General features: G+C 42.1%; 1 protein-coding gene across 2 annotated transcripts in view; it reads right to left on the reverse strand.

Moving 5' to 3' along the window:
* The window catches only part of SERINC5 (serine incorporator 5), a 130,011-nt gene that overhangs the window by 32,410 nt on the left and 90,534 nt on the right, over positions 1-7,067 (reverse strand). For both annotated transcript variants that reach the window (XM_017507410.2, XM_037731049.1), the window contains 3 exons: positions 5,218-5,396; positions 4,649-4,731; positions 2,655-2,748 (listed from right to left, as the gene is read on the reverse strand). In XM_017507410.2, coding sequence (XP_017362899.1) covers positions 2,655-2,748; positions 4,649-4,731; positions 5,218-5,396 — 356 coding nt within the window. The remainder of the gene's footprint in view (positions 1-2,654; positions 2,749-4,648; positions 4,732-5,217; positions 5,397-7,067) is intronic.

Genomic DNA, 7,067 nt, shown 5'->3' on the forward strand with positions numbered 1-7,067 from the left:
GGAAGGAAGGGAGGGAGGGAGGGAGGGAGGGAGGGAGGGAGGGAGGGAGGACGGAAGGAAGGAAGAAAATAAATTAGCCAAGTGTGGTGCCACATGCCTGTAGTCCCAGCTGCTTGAGGGGCTGAGGTGGGACAATTACTTAAGCCTGGGAAACTGAAGCTGCAGTGAGCATCACACAACTGCACTCCAGCCTGGATGACAAAGGTGAGATCCCATCTCAAAAACAAAAAAAAGGAAAAAGAAAAGAAAGGGGAACGAAGTCTGCATCTCCTGGTTTCTTGGCCACGGCCTTTCTAGCCAACTGTTTTTAAGATCATCTCCTTCTCAAGATGTTTACAAAGAGATAAATGAAAAAGGGAAGAAAAGGTACTTTAGTGTTCCATCAAGAGCCATGAGCACGTTTTCCAGATTCTTATAAGCAAGATTCTGTCAAAAAAACAGCAAAAAACTACCAAATTTAAAGGAAAATAGTGAGCTTTCTAGCTCATTTCTAATTTTAGACAAACAACTATAAACATATTGACAACAGGGATTTTTGTTGGCATATAGGCCTCAAAGCTTGGATAACAGCAACACTATTTGCTGCAGAGCTTTTAAGTAATTCTAACTGAGTTTCTGAAAGTTTTTGAAGCAACCAAACTTTTCCAAACTGCATGCTAAAACTTGGCATCAATAATTAGTCCTAGCAAATGGATTCAGAATCAATCAAAACATTGAAGTCAGAGTGAAGAAGCACAAGTGTTCTCATGGGGACTTACCATTTAATGGGCAGATCAGGTACTAAGGATGAAAACTGCTATTGTTTTACCAGGAAGTTCCCTATTTGAAGTATACTTGTGAAAATTTTAGGATGATGAATTTATTTTGTAATAAAAAATTCCAATTGAAAGCACATTCAGAATAATCATGGAAAGAGTGATATTTAATCAATTAAAATTCAATTCCAACTTCTTGTATTTCTTCTGGACTACAGAAAACAGGGTCCCGTACAATTATAGTCACACATTTGGCTCATCTTTAAGAAAACTCTGCTACCTCTAAACAAGATCCAGTGGACACCATAACATAAATTACTGGATCTCACAGATAACTCAAAATGCATACCCTGTACAATAACTTACACAACAGCACAACTCAAACCCAGAAATCTGTATAAGCATAGGGATCAGGACTTTAAAACATAGCCAAGCATATCTGCAGGGCTACCTGTATGACTATGCAGTGTTCTGCAAACCATTTCAAAATTGTTCATATTTGGCCATGCTTAATCCAGTATTTACCAAAGAGTAAAATGACTAACTCTACCTTCCCACTTATGTATCCCCCTAACAACAGCTGTACCTCATGAATTGATCCTTACAACCAAAAGAAAACAACAACTACCAAGTTGAACAGCATATTCAGAATAAAAAAATTCAGAGTATTTGGACAGTACATTTTGTTTTGTCCATGGTAAAAATAAACTTCACGTTCACATGGCTTGATTTTTAAAATTTCAGTATAATAAAATAACTCCTATAAAATATGCAAAATAACAAAAGCCTTATTGGGTACAATAGGTAGTTGTTTTTATTCATATTTTATAAGTAAAGAAAGTTAGGTGGAAAGCAGTTAAGTGCTTTGTCCAGAATCACAAAGTGGGTCAATTTGGCCTTAGAACTCAAGGGCTGGACCCTTCTCAAGTTGTCATTTTCTCAATGTGGCTTAGCAAGAAATAAAACTAGCTATTACTAGCTGGGCCTCTCCCAGTTGGCCCAGGATATGAATTCAATTTCCAAGGCACTTAGAAAGAGTCTACCTTTTTCAAAGACAGGATGGCTTTCTAAGGTAGGACAACATATCTCCCTAAAGAAGAAGTCCTTTTTCCCCTCTTGGGAAGATGAAAAGAAACAAACAAACAAACAAAACTCTTTTTTGTTGAGACAGGGTCTTGATCTGTTACTCGGGGTGGGGTGCAGTTGTGTGACCTCAGCTCACCAAACCCTTGACCTACCAGACTCAAGCAATCCTCCCACCTCAGCCTCCCAAGCAGCTGGGATTATAGGCACGTGCTACCATGCCCGGCTAATTTTTCATAGACAAAAGGTCTTAGTATGTTGCCCACGCTGGTCTCAAACTCCTGGGCTCAAGTAATCCTCCCGCTTTGCCCTCCTGAAAGTTCTGGAAGTACAGGCACAAGCCACCATGCCTGGCCCAAAAATTTTTTTAAAGGAGTGCAACTATTCCATCTCATACTCTGCAGAAGATGAATCTCCAGCTCCAAAGTTTGAGTTTTGTGTTCACTTTTTAATTTTGTTTTAAATTTCATGAGGATGGGAGACTATGAGGAAGGCTACCCAACTTTTTAGCCACCTCCAAAACCTGAGACTGACAGGTACGAGTAGCGGGTTGAGTGTGGTTAATTCATACCACTGGTTGACTCAGAGCCCAAATGAGGGAGTAGGGGCAGGGGGTCAAAAAGTGAGAAGTAAATGAAGGAGAGAAGTAAATGAAGAGGTACAAAAAAAAGCAGGCAGAAAGGGAAAGTGACAGCAAACATTGTATTTGGTGTAAACAAAGCTGCAAATCCCTAGCGATGCAATTGAGTACGGCCTTTATCAAAACTGGGCACTTTCTGTGTGTCAATAGGAAGCTTTCCACAAAGGCACACATACCAGTTCTTGTTCCACTTATGTGCAAATTCCACAAGCAGGAGGAGCTGGATGCCGATAAAGAGGAAGCCTCCGATGGCTCCCACGTAGCGCCAGGCTGCAAAAGACCATGAAGAACACAATGAGGCAACATTTCCTTGTATTTCACTAAAAAGAGAATAACCACAGATGATTTGTACTAGATGATAAGTGTACCTAACACACTTAATTCCCACACAACCATATAAGACATGGATTACTATTATAAATGTCACCCACTTTACAGAAGAGAAAAATTGAGAATCAATGTAGGTTGACAACATCTCAGTAAGTAAATGGCATAGTTGGGATCTGAACACAGGCAGTCTGACCCTGAAGTATCCAAGCTTAACCTCCCTGCTACATCTGCCAGGTATCCTAACAGATGCCCTAATTCACAAAATCCACAATGAATCACAACTTAAAATCAAACATATATTGCCAGAAAAATCAAAGGTTCAAATGTTATTGGGTAAAAAGTCAACAACGACCAGTAAGGAAACAAGCTTCAGACAGGGGGACAAGAACTTGGCTCTACTTCTAGCTCTGCCACAAACATGCCGTTACCGTGACTAAACCACATCACGTGGTTTCTAGCTTGTCTGTAAAAATCACTGAGCTAGAATTGGGTGCAGTGGCTCACACCTGAAATCCTAGCACTTTAGGAAGCTAAGGTGAGCGGATCACTTGAGGTCAGGAGTTCAAAACCAGCCTGGCCAACATGGCGAAACCCTGTCTCTACTAAAAATACAAAAATTAGCCAGGCATGGTGGCAGGCACCTGTAATCCCAGCTACTCAGGAGGCTAAGGCAGGATTCAAGAATCGCTTGAACCTGGCTGGTAGAGGTTGCAGTAAGTCGAGATGACACCACTGCACTCCAGCCTGGGCGACAGAGCAAGACTCTGTCTCCAAAAGAAAAAAGACTGAGCTGGACCAGAGGGTTTCTAGGTCTCTTCTCCCTCTAAATATACATTCTAATATATAAAAGGATCTCTGTGGAAAATCTGAAAACTTTTAACATCATTTTAGGTAAAAGCAAGACTTAGGGAGTATATGAAAAACAAGTATGACCCTAAATAACTAGGTAGGCTCTGACACATAGCTATATGAAAGATTATGGCTGTTCCTTATAAACTGATACAATCTAGAGGTTTTGTTTAGTTTTTGAGACAAAGTCCCACTCTGTCGCCCAAGTTGGAGTGCAGTGGTGCAATCTCAGCTCACTGCAACCTCCACCTTCTGGGTTCAGGCAATTCTCGTGTCTCAGCCTCCAGAGTAGCTGAGATTACAGGCACAGACCACCACAACCAGCTAATTTTTATATTTTTAGTAGAAACAAGGTTTCTCCCTGTTGGTCAGGCTGGTCTCAAACTCCCGGCCTCAAGTGATCCATGCGCCTCGGCCTCCAAAATGCTGAGATTACAGGTGTGAGCCACCACTCCTGGCCTAAATGTTTTTAGTACCTTACTTGGGAAAGTGAATCCATTTGGGTTGAACAAAATGCCTGAACCAGTGAAATTCAGGTTTTTCCCTTCACTCATATGAAAAAGGACCCCCTGTTTCAGCTATGATTAAAGGCTTCATATTAATGAATTGTAGCAGGTTCTAGCAATAAAGAATATAATTCAATGTTACAGAGCTTCACATAAGGTAAGTTTAAAACCAGACTGAAGGATGCTTTTCCTGTCCCACTATCGCTGTAGTAGACGCTGCGCTCCCTGTTGCTGGGTTTTCTGTGCAGTGCTTGGAAAGAACAAGGTCTCACCCAGGCTAGCAGAGTACCAAAGTCCTCTTTGGAGAGGGGAGGTAGAGAGGCAATGGCGGAGAAAGTATGGGCAGGTAAGACAGGAATTTCTTCTGAAGCCAAAAGAAAATCAGTAACTCAAACTATCAAAGGTACTTTGGACAGCGCTTCTGAGCAATTTGACAAAATGGATAAAAACAAAATAAACAGGTACCCAAAATACCCCATTAGTACCGTTCAGAAAGGTGTCCTGATCTGGAATGAAGAAAGCTCCTGAGCACATGGCCCCCAGCAGCAGAAGTTTAAAGAACCAAAAGCTAGAAGGGGGGGAAAAAAGAGGAAATGTATTTAAATGACATTCAACAAGGACAAAGGACTTCTTAGAAAGTAAGCATGTGAGTCCATGATTCTGTCATTGGCCAATGTTCTCTCCTAATCGAGGGGAAGTAATTGAGTGACTTGAAGAATGCCTTTTCCCATAATTACACAGACTCAGTGCAGCCTCCAATTGTGCAAAACACCATTTCATTGCAGGGGTGGAAATGACCTGGGAAAAGGTCTTGGAACAAGAAATAAACTCTTTGTCTTGACTAAATTTCACATCATGGTGCCAGGTGTTAAAATAAGATTCTAGCTTTTAGGCAACCATGTGGATAACAAGCATCAGTTCCATCTTCCCCTAAATCAACTATTTCAACTAGAAGAAGAGTAGTCACAGTGTCCGGTGGATATAAGGGATCCTGGAATACTGTCTGGAACACAAGAAAGGAGAAAGCAATTCCCAAGAAGACTAAAATACTTACCCATTGTGAATACGAGCTCTACAACTTTTGCTATTGTCGATTTTCAAGGTCAGTAGACAGAAGATAAAGAAGAAACAAGCCATTCCAAAACAGACTCTATATACAGCAGAATATCCCACCAGCTTCTCACAGGTGTCACCAGCTTTAATGCCTTTACACATTTCTTCAAAAAAAGGGATCTGAGGAGAAAGTTTAGAAAAGTCGTCTGTTAGAACTGACTGAGAGGGGACTGTCATGGAGTGTTCATTCAGGTGACCACTCAGCATCCACTTGGAAATGGATTGTGTGCATAAAGAAACACATAGAGGAAGGGAATCTATCTTCTAAAGAGATATTTTTCTAATTTTCTCTGAATCTTTTTTTAAAAGATACAGTGATCATAAAGTAACAGTCAGCCTTTACTTGCCCCAAATGACTTCTGAAATCCAACAACAGATTTTATGAAAATTACCTGCCCCACCCCGCCTTCCCAAAATGAGACAAGGTCTCACTCTGTTGCCCGGGCTGGAGTGTAGTGGCATAATCACGACTCACTGCAGCCTTGATCTTCCAGGCTCAGGCAATCCTCTTGCCTCAGCCTTCCAAGCAGCTAGAACTATAGGCACGCACAACCATGCCCAGCTAATTTTTATATTTTTTTGTAGAGTGGGGTTTCATCATGTTGCCCAGACTGGTCTTGAATTCCTGAGCTCAAGCAATCCACCAGCCTTAACATCCCAAAGTGCTGGGATTATAGGCATGAACCACTGCACCCAGCCAAAAATCCCATTTCAATACATGGATATATTTTTGTTGATGTGTATACATATATAGAAATAAAAAATCAGAGACTTCTTTTACTATCTCCCCCAAATGTCACTCCCCTCCCTCAAAAGAGTAAACAATTTGGTGGCTACAGTATTTATATTAATTCCCATAAATGTGCGTGTATACATACATACAACATATCCACGTATACATACACAACACACATACATACAGTCATATCGTACTATACATATAATACATATATTAAAACAGCTCCTTAAAATAAAACATTGTATGTAATGTTCTACAATATTTTTTCCCAATTAACAATAAGCCAGCCCAAGCACAGTAACTCATCCCTGTAATCCCAGCACTTTGGGAGGACTAGGTGGATGGATCACCTGAGATCAGGAGTTTGAGACCAGCCTGGCCAACATGGTAAAACCCCATTTCTAATAAAAAATACAGCCCTTAGCTGGGTGTAGTGGCACATGCCTGTAATCCCAGTTACTAGGGAGGCGGAACTGCTTGAACCTGGGAGGCGGAGGTTGCAGTGAGCCAAGATCACGCCAAGATACTCTGGGCAACAGGGTGAGACTCTGCCTCAAAAAAAAAATAAATAAATAAAAATAAGATCACTTGGAAAGATGGCCGACTAGGAACAGCTCAGGATTGCCGCTCCCAGTGGAAGTGCAGAGAGTGAGTGGATGCCGTATTTCCAGACGGATTTTTATCGCCCAGAGACCAGGAGATTCCCAGGCAGAGGAGCCCCACGGGTCGCCAGCACAGCTGTTTCAGCCCCCACAGCTGCTTTGCCCGAGCCCTGGCACGGTGGTTCTCCGTACAAAAGACACTGGTCCGGGTGCCCTCTTAGCTGGCGACTGGAGCCCTGAGATGGCAGAGTCACCCATTCATCTGAAATAGCGAGCCAGGCCAGGAGATTCCTAGGCAAAACACCGCCAGGAATCTCAGCGCCGCTGTTTCAGCCGGCTCAGTGAGTCGCAGCACGGGAGATCCTGGCGCCTTTTCAACAGGCGACAGGAACACTGGGAGAGTCGACCGTTCAACAACAACAACAAAAAAAGACTCTGAGTCAGGGAGCC

This window comes from Cebus imitator, unplaced genomic scaffold (genome assembly GCF_001604975.1).
Source record: "Cebus imitator isolate Cc_AM_T3 unplaced genomic scaffold, Cebus_imitator-1.0 Scaffold16, whole genome shotgun sequence".
Lineage (NCBI taxonomy): Eukaryota > Metazoa > Chordata > Mammalia > Primates > Cebidae > Cebus > Cebus imitator.